This window comes from Emys orbicularis, chromosome 8, assembly GCF_028017835.1.
Source record: "Emys orbicularis isolate rEmyOrb1 chromosome 8, rEmyOrb1.hap1, whole genome shotgun sequence".
NCBI classification, from domain to species: domain Eukaryota; kingdom Metazoa; phylum Chordata; order Testudines; family Emydidae; genus Emys; species Emys orbicularis.
This window is the reverse complement of record NC_088690.1, coordinates 70908382-70931662: the sequence shown is the minus strand read 5'-3', so window position 1 is coordinate 70931662 and position 23281 is coordinate 70908382. Positions and strand designations below refer to the sequence as shown.

The following is a 23281-nucleotide window of genomic DNA, read 5'->3' as shown; positions in this document are numbered from 1 at the left end:
AATGTAAAGCCCTGTATCAGCTGTTCCATTATTTTGCCCAGGATAAATGTCATACTGGTTGGTATGAGTGGCATTAACAGACTGGGGTGTGCGTGCCCTTGGAGAAGGCATTCAGATGGAAAGTACTGCAATGACAGGGATGCATTTTGGATGGTGTGGGCAGCTGGCTTGTGGTGTGTGCACAATGGTATCATGCAGCTGTTAGGGGGACCTGGAGGGGGCAAGGGATGTACATTGGCATGGAGGGGCAGTGTACAGCAGGGAATCAGCAGCACAGTAAGCAGACATGGTAACAATTACAGAGGCAACTCTCTACAGGACTAGCCTTTGGTCAGTGACATACAGCAGGTACCAAGGTATACCTAACTCTCAGTACACGGAACAGTAATAACTAAACTATAAATACTTTTCAAATTGCTATATAAATGCTAACACTGCAGTGGCTTCTAGGGCTTCTGGGGCAGGAAGGTCCTTGGATGCCTTGTCAAAACTTATGAGCAAAGCTCTCAGTTCCTGATCTGGGGTTTTCCTTTAAAAGGATATTCCCCTCTGCAAGCATAGCTGTTCGAGGTCTTTTGTCTGAAACCCATCATATGACATATAAACTCTCAATAGCAAGTTTAAACTTTTAACAGCACTGGGTTATGATTGATAAATCCAATTGACCCATGGCATGTAAATCCTGCCACGACTACTCCAATGTTAGGCGGTCTGCAGTGGCTCATGAACGTGGGTGCCAACGTCAGGGCAGACTGTCACAAACCAGGGCACAAACCCCAAAGTGGTTGTGTGTTCTATACTTATATTTCACCAACCGAGTATCAAGTGTCAACTCTTCAAGCACTGTAATACCTTAACATGGAGTCACAGACAGGACCCTCTTCTTTGTTACTTGTCTGTCCAAAATGGAGCACTTATCCTTGACTGGAGTTCCTAACTGCTATCGAAATACAATTAATAAACCCAGATAATACCTTGCTGTTCTATAGTGCTTTTCATCCAGAAGGATCCTACAGCGTTTTACAACCTATGGGCTCAATTCTGCCACCTTTGTTCACCTTGGGTACGACCTTATTACACACACAGGCCCAGTTAAAGCAATGGGAAAGCCAGTAGAATAAGGTATTATTCAGGATGGGTAAGAGTGGCAGAATACCCTTAGTGCCTTTCTTTTACATGCCAGCTGCAGAAGCAGACAGAATGTGGGCCTAACTACACACACACTCCTAGAATGAAGGTTGCTAGTGTGCATTTTCTATTATCAACGTAATCATAAAACTCCAGGAACTTGCCAAGAAATCTCAAGGCTGGATACTCTTGAAAGGAACCTCAGGTCACATGTCCTCCACCAAAATTTAACACCCACAGACTCTTCACCACCAAAACAAATTTCCTTCCCCTTCCCACTTACAGCCATCTACAATGAACATATCTAACTCCTCTAATATCACACCCAACTGCACAGGACTAACTCTGACTTCATGGAAGCTGAGACATTTTGCAGTCAGACACACTCTCACTGTTGCAACCTAAAGAGTCAGCCATTGCTGAGTCCATGACACCATAACTGAGTGGGCTGGATCAGGAAGTTCAGGCTCTGTGTGTGTAGGTTCTGCAAAGATTTTTTTGGGGTTCCTCCCTCCAGAGAAGATCATCCTGTAAACTACCATCCAGGGTAAGCAATGTCCAAGTTAAGTCCAAAGCAGACTATGAAGCACTACAAAGGGATCTCATAAAACTGGGTGACTGGGCAACAAAATGGCAGATGAAATTCAATGTTGCTAAACACAAAGTAATGCACATTGGAAAACATAATCCCAACTATATATACAAAATGATGGGGTGTAAATTAGCTGTAACCACTCAAGAACGAGATCTTGGACATTGTGGATAGTTCTCTGAAAACATTCACTCAATGTGCAGCAGCAGTCAAAAAAGTGAACAGAATATTGGGAATCATTAAGAAAGGGTTAAATAATAAGACAGAAAATATCATATTGCCGCTATATAAATCCAAGCTATGCTCACCTCTTGAATACTGCATGCAGATGTGGTCGACCCATCTCAAAATAGATATATTGGAATTCAAAAAGGTATAGAAAAGGGCAACAAAAATGATTAGGAGCATGGAACGGCTGCCATATGAGGAGAGATTAATAAGATTGGGACTTTTCAGCTTGGAAAAGAGACGACTAAGGGGGGATATGATAGAGGTCTATAAAATCATGACTGGTGTGGAGAAAGTAAACAAGGAAGTGTTATTTACTCCTTCTCATAACACAAGAACTAGGAGTCACCAAATGAAATTAATAGGCAGCAGATTTAAAACAAAGAAAAGACAGTATTTCTTCACACAATGCACAGTCAACCTGTGGAACTCTTTGCCAGAGGATGTTGTGAAGGCTAGGACTATAACAGGGTTCAAAAAAGAACTAGATAAATTCATGGAGGATAGATCCATCAATGGCTATTAGCCAGGATGGGCAGGGATGGTGTCCCTAGCTTCTGGTTGCCAGAAGCTGGGAATGGGCAACAGGGGATGGATCACTTGATGATTACCTGTTCTGTTCATTCCCTCTGGGGCACCTGGCATAGGGCCTCTGTCGGAAGACAGGATACTGGGCTAGATGGACCTTTGGTCTGACCCAGTATGGCCGTTCTTATGTTCTTCGAAGAGACCCGAGATTCAAATTCTGTTAAATTCTTCTGAATTTCAGTTACTGACATGGCCAGTACAATTTCTTCTCCTGCAAAAGAGCAGCCTGAAACCACTGCCACCACTTGCTTATTTTGAGAAATTGTGTTAAATGATATACCACAGGTCACTGCAACACACACAGAGTGATCAAACAAGCCACCAGCTGGAACCTCCTCTTTCTATACCAACAATAAGGCAGCCAGTCAAGACAAAGAAGGTACTTAATTAAAAGTGTGGTGCCACCTATTGTTGGAAAAGAAGTTTGCAAGTAATTAATAGTTAACTTTATCATTACAAAAAAAGCTTTAACCTCTCATTTATTTACATTTTCCTGCACAGCCTCCGCTGTACTTCCCTCTGAAGCCATCAGTTCATGAGACCAGTACCTTGGTACACACATTCATCAGTACATGAGAGCTTCAAAGGGAAATATTTGTGTTTTCCTTGTTAAAAGATTACCTCACTCTCTGACCTGGACTTCTGTATAGTTCTGCTGTAACCTGTTTAAAAGCTACTGCATCCGACCAAGAAGTGGATGTGCTTCAGTGATGAGTTGTCTTCCCTGTATGTGCTGTGCACATTTCTCTACTCTGATTCACAGTGCAGATGTCTATTGTGTATGTTGCACTGGTTGTATTGACGTCAGTGAAAATTCCAGGCACAGAATGAGTGCAGAGCAGAAAATAGGCATATGCACTGTGGTCAGAGAAGAGAATTTTTCCCATAGTGTGCACAGCAGTTTGTACATTTGTCAAATACTTTGGGGTCTTTGGATGAAAGGTGCTATGTACATTTCTGTTAGTATTATATGGGGAGATAATACTTTTTTTTCAGTTGAGTAACTATCCTGGTGTTTCTAACTGTATGATCTGGGGTGAGAAGGTGTAGGGAGTTGGGAATTATGAGACAAATTCAGCAGGGTTGCATGGATGTAACAGAGCGGAATTTGGTCATATAATTTCCCCCAAATTAAATTAACTCCATACTCCTCTTGGGCCAAATTCTGAATTCAGATTTACTCCAGGGGAAACTGACAGCAGAATCTGGCCTTTTGTATCTACTCATAGACTTTAAAGTCAGAAGGGACCAATATGATGGTCTAGTCTGACCTCCTGTACAACGCAGGCTGCAGAATTTCAACCACCCACTCCCGCAACAAACCCCTAACCTAGGTCTGAGCCACTGAAGTCCTCAAATCATGGTTTAAAGACTTCGAGGTGCAGAGAATCCTCCAGCAAGTGACCCGTGCCCCACGCTGCAGAGGAAGGCGAAAACCCCCCAGGGCCTCTGCCAATCTGCCCTGGAGGAAAATTCCTTCCTGACCCCAAATATGGCGATCAGCTAAACCCTGAGCATGTGGGCAAGACTCACCAGCCAGACACCTAGGAAAGAATTCTCTGTAGATCCCACCCTAAGGGAGTGATGGATTCCTCTCCTAGGGCAAAGTTCTGCTCCATCTATCCACATGTAGATCATGTTCCAATATTCTGTTCTCCCAGCAACAGATTAATAGATATCGGGAAAGCAGAACGTGGAGTGGTGATCTGAGAGCACAATTCTGCCCTTTCAGTCAAGCTATTTCTGCCTTTTTAAATACTGACGATTGAGCAGGAAACTCATATGACCCAACTAGAGAATAAGTCAAACCAGATTAAGAGGGAGGGATCTCAAATAGAAATAGAAACATCCATATCCCTTACCCTCCTTTGTAGATCACCATATGTGGTCAGTTCAGTAACCCAAGATATCATATTCACATGCACCATTTTCAGATGCCTCTTTTTTGACCTCTTGGCTGAGTTGTGCAGTGTTCTCCCAAAATGCTTTGCATGTGGAATTTTGGCTTTGTGAATCCACTGCATCTGGCTCATGTTTGAAGTCTATTGGGATGGGTCTGCATTTAAAAGAATGTGGAATTAATCTCCCAGATACAGAGGGAGGGGAAAAGCTCCAGTATTTGAGCTGACAACCTGATGCTACAAAGCTAAATGCAGTTTAGCAAATTGCAAGGCACAATTTATTGGCCAAAACAATATTACACTGCATGAAAGAGAAAATGATTTACTGGGAAATCTACTTTAAAAAAAAATTAAATTGAAGATTTTAGCTTATCTTTTAAGATAAGAGTGAAAATCCTAGGTGGTGTACTCTGAATTCAAGACATAGTGTACCTCCATTGCCATTATTTGACCCTCTCAGGCACTAGTAATAGAGGCTAGCATGCCCTACCAGATGCCCCTTCCTTACCCCCAGCACATCTCAGCCACTTCCTGGATTTTGTGGGAAGCAAGAGTTCCTAATAAAAGGCAATTAGAAATAATAAAAATAAACCATTTTGGCAAAACACCATCCCAAGGAAACTACAAAACCAGAGAGGGCATGCCAGCTCAGTGACATCCTCCCAGAGCAGGAGGAGAGGTCAGTGGTGATTCTCACGCTGTCAGATGGCCTGGATCAGCAGTGTTAGAGCCACAGCACAGACCTTAATCCTTTGAGGTAAGAGTTGTAACCCAAACACCAGCGGGGATGTGACACACACTTTCCCAGTGGGTTACACAACCAGTTGTTAACCAGCAGAAGACTGTTGTGAATCAGGATTCTATTCCTGGGTTTGGAGGGGTGTGGGGGCTAGTGGTTACTGACAACACTGCCAAGTGGATGGATTAGGTACATTGATTCTAAGAGGCCATGTGGCTGGTGGGATGAGCTTTAGACCTGTCACATTAAAGACTTGGGTTCTACTGCCAGCTCTGCTGGGAGTAACCTTGTGTAGCCCCATCTGTCAACTCGAGAGAATGATGCTTGCTTCTTAGGGTAGCACAGAATTACGAACACCAGATAGCAGAAGCACTTAGAGCAGAGCCTCTCTTGGCTCCCCCGATCCCAGCACATCTTTCCTTAGGCCCAGGGCTGCTGTTTAGCCTGTGTACCATCTGTGACAGTGTACCCCATAAGGCTTTATGGGGAGGGGGTGCTTATAAATGTATGTATGACATAACTGGAATATGTTTTGTGCTGCCTGTGCCATGTAATATATCTCCATAAAAGTTATGGTCTACTATATCTATTCATCCTATTTGTACATATATATCATTTTCTACTTGAGGTTAAGAATATGGGCTGTATGCTTGCTTGGTTTCTAAGTAAGCTTTGGGAGGCATTTGGTCAGCTTCTTTAGGAAGGAATTCGCCAGGTTAAGTACCTGATCAGGAAACACTTGGAGAACAATGCATCTTGGAATGCTCCAATCCACATAAGAAGTCTTCCTGGAGACATGCAAGATACCATGTGGACAATGGCTTCGGCCTGTAAAGACTGAGTCATGCAGGGACATGTGACTTGCCCAGGTGACTCCAGAACTCCATCTTGGAGCTGGACTTTGCATACGAGGGAGGAGGGGGGTCTCCACCCACAAGAGAGAGTCTATTTAAACCCGTGTGAGACCCCTCCATTTTGTCTTCAGCTGGCTAAAGAAGGAGCCTCTCCACCCCCCCAGGATACTTGAAGGAAACTGAAACAAACAACAGTAACTACAGGGGGTGTGAGTGATTGCTGGACCCAGGCTAAAAGGAGATTAGCCTGTAAAAGGGAGCATTCTAGAACTGGTGAGGAACTTATCTGTATTTAGTTTGATTAGACATAGATTTGCGCATTTTATTTTATTTTGCTTGTGACTTACTTTGTTCTGTCTGTTACTACTTGGAACCACTTAAATCCTATTTTCTGTATTTAATAAAATCACTTTTTATTTAGTAATTTACTCAGAGTATGTATTAATACCTGGGGGAGCAAACAACTGTGCATATCTCTCTATCAGTGTTATACAGGGCGAACAATTTATGAGTTTACTCTGCATAAGCTTTATGCAGGGTAAAACGGATTTATCTGGGTTTAGACCCCATTGGGAGTTGGGCATCTGAGTGCTAAAGACAAGCACACTTCTGTGAGCTGTTTTCAGGTAAACTTGCAGCTTTGGGACAAGTGATTCAGACCCTGGGTCTGTGTTGGAGCAGAGTGGAGTGTCTGGCTCAGCAAGACAGGGTGCTGGAGTCCTGAGCTGGCAGGGAAAACAGGAGCAGGGGTAGTCTTGGTACATTGGGTGGCAGCTCCCAAGGGGGTTTCTGTGATCCAACCTGTCACACCATCCACTGCCAAGGAGGCGGCCCTGTGGGGCAGGAGGTGAGAGCATGCTCACTGAAGATGGCATGTTCCAAGATTTCAGCAGCAAGTTTCTAACAAGCTCTACTGAGCATATACAAATGTTGATTTTTCAGAGGCTTTTAACTCTGCCAAGTGTGAGTGGATTTTCCTGAGGACAGCAAAAGGCATCTCTCTGATCCCAGGGTTATGTCCCTGTCAAATTTCCTGTGCCAAAGTGTAAAGACATTAGAGCTCTTCAAAGAAACAGTTGTAAGAATTTATCTCAGGCAAAATTACCAATTTTTCTCTTTCTTGGAAACAGCTGAACCATTTTTGCTGAACCTTACTAAGAGAATTGAGACTGAAGCAAAGAGTAAGTATGGAAAATTTTACCCCCAATAGTTGAAATCTGGAAAAGTAACAAGCTACTGAAAAGAAGGGCTTACAATGGAAAATGTTAGGCAGTCTTAACTATAGGTTAAGCTGTCCAGAAGTAAGGTGAAGATTTAATCACAGGTATTTTTAGTAAAAATCATGGACAGTGTGAAGGGTTTGGTCACAGAGACCCCCTTGGGACTGTCACCTGACGTGCTGGAATTACCTCTGAGCCCACTTTCCCTGCCAGCTTGGGACTTCCAGAACCCCGCCTTGTTGAGCCAGACATGCTAGCCTGCTGCAACACAGACCCAGGGTCTGGGCCATGCCCCCAAAGCTGCAGCCTTAACTGAAAACGGTTTAGCAGGTTACCTGCCTCCAGCACCCAGACACCCAGTTCCCAATGGGATCCAAACCCAAAATAGATCGGTTTTACTCTGTATAAAGCTTATACAGGGTAAACTCATAAATTGTCCGCCCTCTATAACATTGATAGAGAGATATGCACAACTGTTTGCTCCCCCAGGTATTAATCACTTATTCTGGGTTTACTAATAAACAAAAGTGATTTTATTAAGTATAAAAAGTAGGATTTAAGTGGTTTCAAGTAATAACAGAAAATAACAAAGTCACCAAGCAAAATAAAGCAAAAACACGCAAGTCTAAGCCTAATACATAAAGAAACTGATTAATCAGTTAAAGAAACAGGTAATATCTCACCCTCAGAGATGTTCCAATAAGCTTCTTTCACAGACTAAACTCCTTCCTAGTCTAGGCCCAATCCTTTCCCCTAGTACAGTTCTTGTTAGTTCCAGCAGTCATCTTAGGTGGAAAACAGGGGCTTTCTCATGACTGGCAGCCCCCTCTGTCCTGCTCCTTTTATAGTTTTGGCAAAAGACGGGAATCTTTTGTCTCTCTGGGTCCCCACCCCTCTTTCTAAATGGAAAAGTACCAGATTTAAGATGGATTTCATTATCAGGTGACATGGTCACGTGTCCCTGTGAGACCTCATTCTTCATCCCTGAGGTAAGTGGGGAAATGGGATCCTGGGAGGAAGCACAAGAAGGAGAGAGCAAGAGGGGAGGACTCCTGTCTCATACTGAGAAAGAGGAACGATCGATGAGTTATCTTAAGTGCCTATACACAAATGCAAGAAGCCTGGGAAACAAGCAGGGAGAACTGGAAGTCCTGGCACAGTCAGGGAACTATGATGCGATTGGAATAACAGAGACTTGGTGGGATAACTCATATGACTGGAGTACTGTCATGGATGGATATAAACTGTTCAGGAAGGACAGGCAGGGCAGAAAAGGTGGGGGAGTTGCGTTGTATGTAAGAGAGGAGTATGACTGCTCAGAGCTCCGGTATGAAACTGCAGAAAAACCTGAGAGTCTCTGGACAAAGTTGAGAAGTGTGAGCAACAAGGGTGATGTCGTGGTCGGAGTCTGCTATAGACCACCAGACCAGGGGGATGAGGTGGACGAGGCTTTCTTCTGACAACTAGCAGAAGTTGCTAGATCGCAGGCCCTGGTTCTCATGGGAGACTTTAATCACCCTGATATCTGCTGGGAGAGCAATACAGCAGTGCACAGACAATCCAGGAAGTTTTTGGAAAGTGTAGGGGACAATTTCCTGGTGCAAGTGCTGGAGGAACCAACTAGGGGCAGAGCTTTTCTTGACCTGCTGCTCACAAACAGACTCATAGACTCATAGACTTTAAGGTCAGAAGGGACCAATATGGTCATCTAGTCTGACCTCCCGCATGATGCAGGCCACAAAAGCTGACCCACCCACAACAGAATCTTCCAGCCTGCGACCCCTGCCCTATGCTGCGGAGGAAGGCGAAAAACCTCCAGGGCCTCTGCCAATCTACCCTGGAGGAAAATTCCTTCCCGACCCCAAATATGGCGATCAGCAGAACCCCGAGCATACAGGCAAGATTCTACAGCCGGACCCTCATTTTACCCGCGATGGCACGCTAATGCCTAATTGACTAAAATCACGTTATCCCTTCAAACCATTCCCTCCATAAACTTATCAAGCCTAATCTTGAAGCCAGAAAGGTCTTTCGCCCCCACCGTTTCCCTCGGAAGGCTGTTCCAAAATTTCACCCCTCTGACGGTTAGAAACCTTCTTCTAATTTCAAGCCTAAACTTCCCCACGGCCAGTTTATATCCATTCGTTCTCGTGTCCACATTACTACTGAGCTGAAATAATTCCTCTCCCTCCTTGGTATTAATCCCTTTGATATATTTAAAGAGAGCAATCATATCCCCCCTCAGCCTTCTTTTGGTTAGGCTAAACAAACCGAGCTCCTCGAGTCTTCTTTCATAGGAAAGGTTTTCCATTCCTCGGATCATCCTAGTGGCCCTTCTCTGTACCCGTTCCAGTTTGAGTTCATCCTTTTTAAACATAGGAGACCAGAACTGCACACAGTACTCCAAATGAGGTCTCACCAGCGCCTTGTATAACGGAAGCAGCACCTCCCTGTCCCTACTAGAAATACCTCGCCTAACGCATCCCAAAATCGCATTAGCTTTTTTCACAGCCACGTCACATTGCCGACTCATAGTCATCCTGCGATCAACCAGGACTCCGAGGTTCTTCTCCTCCTCCGTCACTTCCAACCTATGCGTCCCTAACTTATAACTAAAATTTTTATTAGTCATCCCTAAATGCATCACCTTACACTTCTCACTATTAAATCTCATCCTATTATTGTTACTCCAATTTACAAGGTCATCCAAGTCTCCCTGCAGAATATCCCGATCCTTCTCCGAATAGGCAATACCTCCCAACTTTGTGTCATCCGCAAACTTTATCAGCCCACTCCTACATTCGGTTCCGAGGTCAGTAACGAATAGATTGAATAAAATCGGACCCAAAACCGAACCTTGAGGAACCCCACTGGTGACCTCCGTCCAACCCGACAGTTCACCTTTCAGTACTACCCGCTGCAGTCTCCCCTTTAACCAGTTCTTTATCCACCTCTCGAATTTCATATCGATCCCCATCTTTTCAGGGAAGAATTAGTAGGGGAAGCAAAAGTGGATGGGAACCTGGGAGGCAGTGACCATGAGATGGTCGAGTTCAGGATCCTGACACAAGGAAGAAAGGAGAGCAGTAGAATACGGACCCTAGACTTCAGAAAAGCAGACTTTGACTCCCTCAGGGAACAGATGGGCAGAATCCCCTGGGAGAATAACATGAAGGGCAAAGGGGTCCAGGAGAGCTGGCTGTATTTTAAAGAATCCTTATTGCGGTTGCAGGAACAAACCATCCCGATGTGTAGAAAGAATAATAAATATGGCAGGCGACCAGCTTGGCTTAACAGTGAAATCCTTGCTGATCTTAAACACAAAAAAGAAGCTTACAAGAAGTGGAAGATTGGACAAATGACCAGGGAGGAATATAAAAATATTGCTCAGGCATGCAGGAGTGAAATCAGGAAGGCCAAATAACACTTGGAGTTGCAGCTAGCAAGAGATGTTAAGAGTAACAAGAAGGGTTTCTTCAAGTATGTTAGCAACAAGAAGAAAGTCAAGAAAAGTGTGGGCCCCTTACTGAATGAGGGAGGCAACCTAGTGACCGAGGATGTGGAAAAAGCTAATGTACTCAATGATTTTTTTGCCTCTGTCTTCACGAACAAGGTCAGCTCCCAGACTACTGCACTGAGCAGCACAGTATGGGGAGAAGGTGACCAGCCCTCTGTGGAGAAAGAAGTGGTTCGGGACTATTTAGAAAAACTGGACGTGCACAAGTCCATGGGGCTGGATGCGCTGCATCCGAGGGTGCTAAAGGAGTTGGCGGATGAGATTGCAGAGCCATTAGCCATTATTTTTGAAAACTCATGGCGATCAGGGGAGGTCCCGGATGACTGGAAAAAGGCTAATGTAGTGCCCATCTTTAAAAAAGGGAAGGAGGAGGATCCGGGGAACTACAGGCCAGTCAGCCTCACCTCAGTCCCTGGAAAAATCATGGAGCAGGTCCTCAAGGAATCAATTATGAAACACTTAGAGGAGAGGAAAGTGATCAGGAACAGTCAGCATGGATTCACCAAGGGCAAGTCATGCCTGACTAACCTAATTGCCTTCTATGATGAGATAACTGGCTCTGTGGATGAGGGGAAAGCAGTGGATGTGTTATTCCTTGACTTTAGCAAAGCTTTTGATACGGTCTCCCACCGTATTCTTGCCAGCAAGTTAAAGAAGTATGGGCTGGATGAATGGACTGTAAGGTGGATAGAAAGCTGGCTAGATCGTCGGGCTCAACGGGTAGTGATCAATGGCTCCATGTCTAGTTGGCAGCCGGTTTCAAGCGGAGTGCCCCAAGGGTCGGTCCTGGGGCCGGTTTTGTTTAATATCTTTATTAATGATCTGGAGGATGGTGTGGACTGCACTCTCAGCAAGTTTGCAGATGACACTAAACTGGGAGGCTTGGTAGATACGCTGGAGGGTAGGGATCAGATACAGAGGGACTTAGACAAATTAGAGGATTGGGCCAAAAAAAACCTGATGAGGTTCAACAAGGACAAGTGCAGAGTCCTGCACTTAGGACGGAAGAATCCCATGCACTGCTACAGACTAGGGACCGAATGGCTGGGTAGCAGTTCTGCAGAAAAGGACCTAGGGGTCACAGTGGACGAGAAGCTGGATATGAGTCAACAGTGTGCTCTTGTTGCCAAGAAGGCTAATGGCATTTGGGGCTGTATAAGTAGGGGCATTACCAGCAGATCGAGGAACGTGATCGTTCCCCTTTATTCGACATTGGTGAGGCCTCATCTGGAATACTGTGTCCAGTTTTGGGCCCCACACTACAAGAAGGATGTGGAAAAATTGGAAAGAGTCCAGCGGAGGGCAACAAAAATGATTAGGGTCTGGAGCACATGACTTATGAGGAGAGGCTGAGGGAACTGGGATTGTTTAGTCTCCAGAAGAGAAGAATGAGGGGGGATTTGATAGCTGCTTTCAACTACCTGAGGGGGGGTTCCAAAGAGGATGGAGCTCGGCTGTTCTCAGTGGTGGCATAAAGCATATTCCAGTTACATTATATTCACATTCATAAGCATATTTTCATAAAGCATGTGGAGTGCAACGTCACGTCCTCCTCCTGAACTTACTGCCAGAGACTTGGACACCGTCCATGGTGGAGGCAGTACATGTAAAATTCCGGTTCAGCTCTGGTCATACCCCCATCCAGCACTATTAAACACTATAATGCTATTCATAGGGGTTCTTGCAAAGTTCTGGGTTCCTGGGCCCCAGGTACCCGAAAACTTGTTGGGGTGTAGCATTGCTAACAGAATGCAGATAGCAATATCTGTTAAAGTGTAGGTTTCTTGGCATTTAGCCACCAATGCCATGAGGCGGTGTGCCTCAGTTTCCCCTTCCACACAGCAGTGTACGCCCGTTATGCTTTTGCTGCTGTGCCAAGCTTCCAGCCTGTTTACAGGTATAAGATGAAAAACAACCTGCTTGTGGGACTGTCTTGTTACCATCCCTAGCATGAATGAAAGTTTTTTCCAGAGATCTGGTATGTTACACATCTTCAAAGGGTTTACCATTAGTATTAACTCCTTTGTCTTGACCCATAGGTGAAGTAGCCAAAGAGACAAGATAACCAGCAAATCTATGGCGGACAGGCTCTGTTCACACAGTTTAGCTCGTTCAGTGTCCATTGCATTTTCCAATTCCTTTGTGTACCATGGTAGGGGTTTTGACACAGTCTCCTGTCTCTTTGGTGAAGGCTCTCAATTCAGGTATGTGTTTGGGGTTTTGGCAAGGAAAGGGTGCACTGAAACCATGCCTGCCCTCGGCCCTTCCATCTGGAATCTCTTTCTGTTGGGCCCCACCAGCTTGTGAAGCTTCCCAAATGCAAAGTTTTTCCTTCTCCTGCCTTAAAGAGACAATGTTAGTTTCTACAAGCATAGCAGGAACAACATCTTTTAATGCAGTGCTTTGGATTGGTAAGATCCCCTCGGTCACCCCATTCTCTGTTCCCAAAAGGTCAGCTGGGTGGACTCTTCCCTCCAGGAGATTTGACCACCAGTCTTCCCTTAATACCTGATCCACAGGTGAGGGGTCTGGCATTTCAGATGCAGATCCTTCACCCTTCTCCTGGGGAAATGCCTTCCTACAAAAGGTGGGCAGACCCTCCTGTCCACCCTCACCTTCCGTCTGGACTTCCCTCTCTGGGTTCCCCCCCAAGGCAGACACCCCTGTGTCCTCCAAAAGGGAAGGTGACCCTGATCCAGCTGTGGGCTCAAAACTACCAGATATGACAGACCCTTCACTGGCCAGCAAAATCCCCCCCGCCCTTTCACTCAGGTTCGGCTTGCTTCCAGCTACAGAGCCCTTGGGGTCTGTTCCCACTGCAGTGGTTGTCAGGACCCCAACTTCCATTTCCGGGATACATGTCCCTGTGCACCCTAAGGCAGGGCCTGTCCCGTGCTGACCTGCAACTTCCTGGCAGTCAGCAGCTGGGAAGGCCCCCCTGTTACCAGGTGGAACATCCCTCTCCCCCAGGGAGATGATCACGGGACAGGAGCTGGCTCTATCCACCCCCTCCCGCAGGGACCTGTCTTGAGCCCCAGGGCTACAGGAGCTGGTCTCGACCATCCCTGCCCCCAACGGCACATTTTCCCCTGCTACAGAGGAATTAGACACTCTCCCATTTCCCCAGCAGCCCCTGTGACTTCACCCTCCCCTCTGGGGCTTTCAGCACAAGATTTCTTCTTGCTGCTAACAAACCTTGGGACAGATTCTGCCACATCAAAACAATCATTCCCCAGTAGAAACAGTGCAAAATTATGTGCCACCGCTGCAACAGTTAGTTCAGCCTGCAAATCACCAGTTTCCATGTGTACCTTAGCTAAAGATGCAAGGACTTTGTAACCTCCCACTGATTCTAATTCTGCCATTTTTCTTGGTAACAAATCCTTCTCATGGATCAGGTCTCTCCTGACCACAGAAATCTCTGCACCAGTATCCCTCCAACCTTGGAGCACTTTGCCATTAAGCTTAACAGCATGCATATGCTCACTGCTTGTTTGTGTAGAAGCAACCTTTACAAATCCTGTGTGGGAAGTGGCAGTAACCTGGGATAACCCTGTGTTCTGAAAAGCAGCAGCTTCATGTGTTACCTGGAGCCTGTTCCCACTCAGCCCAGGACATTTATTCCTCAGGTGCTTAGTGGAATTACAATGATAGCACCTTCTGGGCTCCTCTGCTTGTATAGGAGACTTGGGACGAGTAACAGGGAAATGGGGAGGTGAACGCCCAGCCTCCTTTTTCCCAGGAGTAAAATGGTGATTCTGTTTTCCACCAACCCTGTACCTCTCTGCCAGTGATTTATGTTTAATTGCAGCTTGTGATTACTCCTAAGAGTCCGCAAACCCAGCTGATTTACCCACTGCATCCATCTTTTTGTCCCACAAATACTGTTTTATATCGTCACTGAACATATTCAGGAACTGTTCCTGAACAACCAAATCACGCATTTCTTCAAAGCTTGTAATGCCTTTTCCCCTCACCCACTTGTCTAACAAATCTCTCATTTCATTTACATAAGCCACATTACTCAATCCAGTTCCCCTTTTAAGGATCCTGAATTTAACCCTGTAGCTTTCAGGTATAATCTGAAACTGTTTCAAAACCAGTTCCTTAAATATACCATAGTTTGAAGCATCAGCAATAGGCATCTTATTGAATATGTCCAGAGCTCTCCCAGTCAATTTTGCAACCAAAGTAGTCATCTTTTGATCCTCAGGAATTGCATGGAGAGTGCACAGTCTCTCAAAGGTGATGAAATACTCGGCATTATCACTGGATTCATCATATGGTGGACATAACCGCTCCCATTTATGGATTTTGGGAGAAGTGGAGCCAGCTGCTGAAGGGTTCTGTCTCTTCCACTCCATTACAGCCAGTTCATGCTTCTGGGTCTCAATTTGGGTTTGTCTCTTAACTCCAGGGCCTGCTGCCTCTCTCGTTCCTTCTCCTCCTGAGCAGCTTGCTGTGCTAACCTTTGGGCTTCCATGGCTCTTTCGTGAGCAGCTTTTTCCTGGGGAAATTGCGCATTAATCTCCATTTCTCTTAATTCCATCTGTCTTTTATGTTCATTTTCCTTCTCAGCAATCTGCAACCTGTGCAGTTCCAGCTTCTTCTGAGCCTGTCACTCATTTTGCTGATTTTCCTGCCTCTATTTCCCTTACCCGAAATAAGCAAACAGAAAATAACAAACCAGTAGCCACTTTGTCTGTTCTCCAGCCACCACACTTAAAACTCACTTAAAATCACTACTAGTGTCTCAAAGCAATCAGCTGTGCACAGATTCTGTTCAACTACGCCACAGTGACTGGTTCAGTCACAGAGACCCCCTTGGGACTGTCACCTGATGTGCTGGAATTACCTCTGAGCCCGTTCTCCCTGACAGCTTGGGACTTCCAGAACCCTGCCTTGTCGAGCCAAACACACTAGCCTACTGCAACACAGACCCAGGTCCAGGCCATGCCCCCTGTCATAAATATAAAGGGAAGGGTAACAACCTTTATGTATGCAGTAACATAAATCCCTCCTGGCCAGAAGTACAGAATCACTTACCTGTAAGGGGTTAATCAGTTCAAGTAACTTAGTTGGCACCTGACCAGAAGGACCAATGGGCAAAGAAGATACTTTCAAATCTGAGGGTGGGGAAGGTTTTGTTTGTGCTCTCTTTCTTGGTTCCCTCTCGGGACAAAGAGAGAGACCAAGCAGGTAACCCAGCTCCTAAAAAGATCCTGAACTGATACATCTAAAAATTACAGAAATTGAAAGTAATAGCAAGGAAATGTGTTAGATTATCTTTTGTTTTAGCTTGTGAACTTTCCCTATGCTAAGAGGGAGGTTTATTCCTGTTTCTGTAACTTTGAAGTTGAGCCTAGAGGGGAATCCTCTGTGTTTTAAACCTTTTTATTTACCCTGTAAAGTTATCTTCCATCCTGATTTTGCAGGTGTGATTCTTTTACTTTTTTTTTTTAATGAAATTCTTCTTTTAAGAACCTGACTGATTTTCAGTGTCCTAAAAACCAAGGATTTGGTCTGTGCCCACTTTGTTAACCTATCAGTTGCTATATTATTCTCAAGCCCCCCCAGGAAAGGGGGCGAAGGGGCTTGGGGGATATTTTGGAGGAGATAGGGCTCCAAGTGGCCCCTCCCTGAATGTTTGTTTAAATCACTTGGTGGTGGCAGCAATACCGTCCCAGGACAAGGAAAGGAATTTGTGCTTTGGGAAAGTTTTTAACCTAAGCTGGTGGAATATAAACTTAGGCGGTCTTTCATCCGGGTCCCCACATCTGTACCCCAAAGTTCAGAGTGGGAAGGGAACCCTGACACCCCCAAAGCTGCAGATTTAACTGAAAACAGTTTAGCAGGTTATCTGCCTCCAGCACCCAGACACCCAGTTCCCAATGGGATCCAAACCCCAAATAAATCTGTTTTACTCTGTATAAAGCTAATACAGGGTAAACTCATAAATTGTCTGCCCTCTATAACATGGATAGAGAGATATGCACAGCTGTTTTCACTTAAAGCCTACAGCTTTGGAGGCTCACTCACTCTCCCTCACTCACTCTCCCACACCCTCACTCACTCTCACCAGGCTGGGGCAGTGGGTTGGGATGCAGGAGGGGGGTGAGGGGTCCAGCTGGGGGTGTAGGCTCTGGGGTGGGGCCGGGGATGAGGGGTTTGGGGTGCAGGAGGGGGTACGGGCTCTGGCTGAGGGGGTGGGGCCAGGGATGAGGGATTTGGGGTGCAGAAGGGGGCTTAGGGCTAGGGCAGGGTGTTGGAGGGGTGAAGGTGCAGGCTCCGGGAGGGAGTTTGGGTGTAAGAAGGGACTCCAGGCTGGGGCAGGGAGTTGGGGTGCGGATGGGGGTGCGGGGTCCCAGCGGCACTTACTGTGGCTCTCAGAAAGCGGCCACCAGGTCCCTGCAGCCCCTAGGCACATGGGTGGCCAGGGAGGCTCCGTGTACTGCACTCACGCCCACAGGCACCACCCCCGCAACTCCCATTGGTCGCGGACCACGGTTCCCAACCAATGGGAGCTGCGGAGCCAGCACTCAGGGCGGTGGCAGCGTGTGGAGCCTCCCTGGGCGCCCATGCATCTAGGAGCTGCAGGGAATTGGCGGCCACTTCCAGGAGCCGCGCAGAGCTAGGGCAGGCAGGGAGCCTGCCTTAGCCCCAAGCCACTGCTGTGCTGCCATCCGGACTTTTAACAGCCTGGTCAGTGGTGTCAACCGGAGCCACCAGGGTCCCTTTTCGACCAGGAGTTCTGGTTGAAAACCGGATGCTTGGCAACCTTAGCAGCAGCTCACACTGGCTCCAGTTTAGTCCAGTAACAAAAAGGTTAATGATCTAAACATTAAACACTATGTACAGGACATGAGTCACAGGGTTCATAAATGCAGCATCGCCCTCCCACTCCACATCCTCTTCTGAGAGACCCTTCTCATTGACCTGCCTTGACTGAGTTGCAAGATGTCATATCTGTTTGTGTGTGGCTAAAATGTGATCTTCCGCCACACTTATGGATTACTACAAACAGGCTCAGCATGGCCAATCCCCAGTATTCTAAAACCATGAGTCAGGCCCCAAGAAATCATGAAGCTCTTCAAAAGTAAAACATTTGACGCTCTTATTGTTTAGTCTTTAAAATTTTAGGTTACCCACTTAGGTCACATTTCCAAGCTTTTCTTCATAACCACGGGATCTTACTCTTCTTTGAAATGAAAGCTGAGAGTCTCACAAAAATCACATGACTCCAGGAACTGGGGTTTTAAGAAGAGTATGAAATATCTCAAGACTTGTGAGAATTGGCAACACTGGCCAGGTAAAATTTTCAAAAGCACCTACATGATTTAGGAACTGTAGCAGGGTGGTGGTGCAAAAGCACCTAATCAGCCCCTGCCCAGTCAGCTCCAATCAAGGGAAACAGATTGGGGCTGATGGAAAAGGCCTGATGCCGGCCTAAGGATTGACAACACCTGCTGGCCTGACAAGCCAGGGGCTATAAAGACTGGGAGGGAGCCAGAAAGCAGGGGGCAGCCAGGAAGAAGTCAGTCAGGGAGGGAACTGGAGGCCTCCAAGCTGAAGGCTGACTCTGCCTGGAAAGGAGGTGACTAATCCTGTAAAGCTTGTATATAGATGGACAGTGGTGGTGGAACAACCTTAAGTGAATAAAGACAAGGGTGTTGCACAACCCTGAAGCCTCTCTGAGCCTTACTAGGGACAGCAAGTGGGCCCCAGGAAGAGGGGCGGGTCATGAACCCTGTTACAGGAACCTAAGTCCCATTTTCAAAAGTGACTTAGGCACTTAGGAATCTAAGCCTCAGTGAAAGACAACGGAACTTGGGCAACTACAGGCCACATGTTCAAAGGCCTTTTGGCATCTAAAGATACAGCTAGGCATCAAGTAGGATTTCCAAAATTGCCTAGGCACCTATCTGCATTTTTAAGTGCCTAAAGATCTTTGAATATCTAAATCACTTCTGAAATGTTATCCCTTGATCTCTTTTCTCCAAATGTCCAGTCATAGGTCATGATGACAGTGGCCACATAGTTAAATGAAATGGTGGCTAATTACCAGTTCTCCCACAACACCATGATTTGGCTCCAGATGCCAAACGATTAGGTGCCATTTAATTTTGCATGACATCGTCTCTAACAAAACAACCCAAAGAAAAAGAAATGTATCTCATCTTACCTCCTCTAGTTTCTCCACTCGGCCCACCAATTTTGTTGTGACTGAGTGTAACTTTAGAAGGTCTAAGCCATAGAAAGCACTTTCTAGCATCTCTATGATGGAGGATAGCTGTAAAACAAAAGTGACATAATGTTAACAAGATGGGACTTGCATCGTCCCCCACTTTTCTCTGCTATACAATATCAGCTTGGCTTTAAGACAAGATTTTCCATTTATATCTGCAGCCTGGAGAATTTTGGAATCAAGAGACAACATGCAGAGCTAAGTAGAGCATTTTAGGAATTTATATGGATACAAATAGCACCTGCATTTACACTAGCTAGTGTTAAAATTAGCATGTACTGTAAGGATTTATACTGCTCACCAGCTAGGAAAAAATGTCCACAAACAGGAAGGTATTACACAGTTAGGCGCTTTATAGCATGGATGGTTACACCCTCCTCTAGCATCCACGCTGGCCACTGCTCAAGGAAGAACACAGGACAAGTTGGGCCATTGTTCAGTTCTAGTGCAGCAAGTCTTTAAATAGATATGTGGGGAAACGACAGCTACGATAATGGGATATAAACAATAAAACAACATTGGCTGGGATTTTTCATAGATTCAAGGACTGGAAGGGACCTCGAGAAGTCATCAAGTCCAGTCCCCTGCCCTCATGGCAGGACCAAATACTGTCTAGACCATCCCTGATAGACATTTATCTAACCTACTCTTAAATATCTCCAGAGATGGAGATTCCACAACCTCCCTAGGCAATTTATTCCAGTGTTTAACCACCCTGACAGTTAGGAACTTTTTCCTAATGTCCAACCTAAACATCCCTTGCTGCAGTTTAAGCCCATTGCTTCTTGTTCTATCCTTAGAGGCTAAGATGAACAAGTTTTCTCCCTCCTCCTTATGACACCCTTTTAGATACCTGAAAACTGCTATCATGTCCCCTCTCAGTCTTCTCTTTTCCAAACTAAACAAACCCAATTCTTTTAGCCTTCCTTCATAGGTCATGTTCTCTAGACCTTTAATCATTCTTGTTGCTCTTCTCTGGACCCTCTCCAATTTCTCCACATCTTTCTTGAAATGCAGTGCCCAGGGCCGCCCAGAGGATTCAGGAGGCCTGGGGCAAAGCAATTTCGGGGGCCCCTTCCATAAAAAAAAGTTGCAATACTATAGTAACATGTATTTAGAAATGTAAAAAATAACCAGTGAAATACATTTAAAAATTAATTTTTAATAATTTGAAAATACACGAAATACATTATTTTAAAACATTAAATGCTTTAATGGCATGTATACATTTGCAATTACATAATGGGCTGTTGCTGGGTGATGGTTGGTGCCAATGGGTTGTCGCTGCTGTTGCCCAGGGCTGGGCGGGGAGCTGGGCTTTGGGTTGGGGGGTGCCCGGCTCACAGGGGCTGGGCTCAGAGCTGGGGGTCAGGGCTGTGGGGGGATGGGGTCAGGGGGTGCCTGGCTCAGAGGGGCTGTGCTCAGAGCTGGGGGTCAGGGCTGCGGGGGATGGGGTCGGGGATGCCCGGCTCAGAGGGGCTGGGCTCGGAGCTGGGGGTCAGGGCTGTGGGGGGAGTGGGGTCATAGAATCATAGAATATCAGGGTTGAAAGGGACCGCAGCAGGTCATCTAGTCCAACCCCCTGCTCAAAGCAGGACTAATTCCCAACTAAATCATCCCAGCCAGGGCTTTGTCAAGCCTGACCTTAAAAACCTCTAAGGAAGGAGATTCCACCACCTCCCTAGGTAACCCATTCCAGTGCTTCACCACCCTCCTAGTGAAAAAGTTTTTCCTAATATCTAACCTAAACCTCCCCAACTGCAACTTGAGACCATTACTCCTTGTTCTGTCATCAGGTACCACTGAGAACAGTCTAGATCCATCCTCTTTGGAATCCCCTTTCAGGTAATTGAAAGCAGCTATCAAATTCCCCCCTCAATCCCACCTCAGGGGGGTGTCCGGCTCAGAGGGGCTGGGCTCGGAGCTGGGGGTCAGGGCTGTGAGGGAGGTGGGGTCAGGGGGGTGCCCGGCTCAGAGGGGCTGGGCTCGGAGCTGGGGGTCAGGGCTGTGGGGGGAGGGTCAGGGGGTTGCCCGGCTCAGAGGGGCTGGGCTCGGAGCTGGGGGTCAGGGTTGTGGGGGGAGGGTCAGGGGGTTGCCCGGCTCAGAGGGGCTGGGCTCGGAGCTGGGGGTCAGGACTGTGGGGGGAGGGTCAGGGGGTTGCCCGGCTCAGAGGGGCTGGGCTCGGAGCTGGGGGTCAGGGCTGTGGGGGGGGTCAGGGGGGTGTCCAGCTCAGAGGGGCTTACTATGCTGCTTACTCCCGCCTCCCCCCTCTCCCGGAGCCTCAGCGCGCCGCGTCCAGGAGCGGCCCTAGACAGCGCTGCAGCGGCGTGGCTCCACGGGACCTGAGCTCCCGCCGCTCGGCCTGGAGCTCTGAGCCCCACCCCCTTACCACGCAGCTGCAGCGCTGTCCAGGGCCACTCCTGGATGCGGCACGCTGAGGTGCCGGGGGGATGGGGGAAGGCGGAGGCGGAGGCGGGGGGGATCCTCCGACATTCTCGTGGAGGCCCCTGCGGGGCCCGGGGCAAACTGTCCCACTTTCCCCCCCCCTCTGGGTGGCCCTGGCAGTGCCCAGACCTGGACACAATACTCCAGTTGAGGCCTAACCAGCGCAGAGTAGAGCGGAAGAATGACTTCTCGTGTCTTGCTCACAATACACCTGTTAATGCATCCCAGAATCATGTTTACTTTTTTGCAACAGCATCACGCTGTTGATTCATATTTAGCTTGTGGTCCACTATAACCCCTAGGTCCCTTTCTGCCGTACTCTTTCCTAGACAGTCTCTTCCCATTCTCTATGTGTGAAACTGATAGTTCCTTCCTAAGTGGAGCACTTTGCATTTGTCTTTGTTAAACTTCATCCTGTTTAACTCAGACCATTTCTCCAATTTGTCCAGATCATTTTGAATTATGACCCTATCCTCCAAAGCAGTTGCAATCCCTCCCAGTTTGGTATCATCTGCAAACTTAATAAGCGTACTTTCTATGCCAATATCTAAGTCGTTGATGAAGATATTGAACAGAGCCGGTCCCAAAACAGACCCCTGCAGAACCCCACTTGTTATACCTTTCCAGCAGAATTGGGAACCATTAATAACTACTCTGAGTACGGTTATCCAGCCAGTTATGCACCCACCTTATAGCAGCCCCATCTAAGTTGTATTTGCCTAGTTTATTGATAAGAATATCATGCGAGACCGTACCAAATGCCTTACTAAAGTCTAGGTATACCACATCCACCGCTTCTCCCTTATCCACAAGACTCGTTATCCTATCAAAGAAAGCTATCAGATTGGTTTGACATGATTTCTTCTTTACAAATCCATGCTGACTATTCCCTATCACCTTACCACATTTTCGGTGGCCTCCTCTGCATTCAGGAGGATGGTTCAGCTACCGCTGTGTATATCTGTTTCTGTGTGGATGTGCCATGAGAACAGGCTCTCTACTGGCTGTTCCAGCACTTCCAGCACTTCCATTCTCATCCACAACCCAACAGCATACAGGTGCATAAGATGAAACAAAACCTGGCACATTGCAGAGCCTGAAGAAGATTTGGGATCAAGATTTGGGTGCTGGGAATCATTAACAAACCAAGAGGCAGCACTCTACTGAGCTCCACTGTGACGTTATTGACATAAACTGTAACTGTATAGATCATTGTTGCAACCACTGTTATATATTTGCAGCAAATATTTTACAAAGGTTGTTGTGTGAGGTGTCTATGAAGAGGTTACGATTGGCTGGTTATAATTATGCTATCTGTATGTGTGTACCTTTTTTGTAGTTGAAGTTATGAATATTGGCTATGTACTTGTATTGTGTTTTGATTCTAAGTAGCCTCCGTGAAGCATTTGGTCAGCTTCTTGAGAAAGGACTATTCTCAGTAAATGCCCAGTCAAGAAACACTTAACTGACAGTGAACTTTGGGAGATGCCAATCCACATCTGAGATTTCCTGGGAACATTCAAACTAACATGTAAACAATGGCGTTGGCCTGTAAAGAACTGAGTCATGCATGGACATGTGACTTGCACAGGTGACTCCAAACTCCATCTTGTTGCTGTGATTTTGCACAGGAGAACCAAGGGGTTTAAGCCCACAAGAGAGAGAATATAAAACGCCCTGGAAATCCCTCCATTTTGTCTTCAATCCTGCTTCATACTTCTGGGGGAACCTTGCTACAAACTGAAGTTCTGAACAAAGGACTGAATAACCTATCCCAGCTGTGGATGTACTCTAGAGACTTGATTTGAACCAGCAATTTATTCC

At 46.5% G+C, this 23281-nt stretch overlaps 1 protein-coding gene across 1 annotated transcript in view; it reads right to left on the bottom strand.

The window, feature by feature from the left end:
• Window positions 1-23281, bottom strand: part of OLFML2B (olfactomedin like 2B) — a 116307-nt gene that overhangs the window by 46853 nt on the left and 46173 nt on the right. Inside the window, exon 3 of the mRNA XM_065408945.1 lies at window positions 18950-19057. Coding sequence (XP_065265017.1) covers window positions 18950-19057 — 108 coding nt within the window. The remainder of the gene's footprint in view (window positions 1-18949; window positions 19058-23281) is intronic.